Source organism: Morone saxatilis, unplaced genomic scaffold (genome assembly GCF_004916995.1).
Source record: "Morone saxatilis isolate NCDOM2014 unplaced genomic scaffold, NCSU_SB_2.0 Contig24, whole genome shotgun sequence".
Taxonomy (NCBI): Eukaryota; Metazoa; Chordata; class Actinopteri; family Moronidae; genus Morone; species Morone saxatilis.
In genome coordinates, this window is record NW_023339807.1 from 14,098,301 (window position 1) to 14,098,718 (window position 418).

Genomic DNA, 418 nt, shown 5'->3' on the forward strand with positions numbered 1-418 from the left:
TATATATATATATATAGTCAGAAACTAGGGTACTAAAAATGAGCAATCAACAAATAATCACACACTCTGTAAACTGCTCCATTTTGTACCTGGTGTGTATAGCAGCACATGCACAGTCTGAGGTTCAGCCAGGTCCAGTGATGGGTTGATCTTGTGTTTTAGAGTCTCTGAGGTAGTTTTAGGCACCATCATGGGCACTGGTCAGAGACAAACACAATGAATAGAGAGAGGCATGAAGAGAGCCAGGAGAGACATGAGAAAGAAACAGAGAATTGGAGTTAAAATGATTAGCTGATTCATAGAATAGTTCAACAGAAAATTATCTGGCATGCATTTTGATAATCAATAAGTCATTTATTAAGCACGAATGCCTTTCAACTTCTAAAACGGTGAGAATGGATGATTTTCTTTGTATTAT

At 37.1% G+C, this 418-nt stretch overlaps 1 protein-coding gene across 1 annotated transcript in view; it reads right to left on the bottom strand.

Moving 5' to 3' along the window:
* LOC118335330 (DENN domain-containing protein 3-like) overlaps nucleotides 1-418 on the bottom strand; it is a gene marked incomplete in the record, with an annotated part of 15,127 nt that overhangs the window by 3,938 nt on the left and 10,771 nt on the right. Inside the window, 1 exon segment of the mRNA XM_035671564.1 lies at nucleotides 90-197. Coding sequence (XP_035527457.1) covers nucleotides 90-197 — 108 coding nt within the window.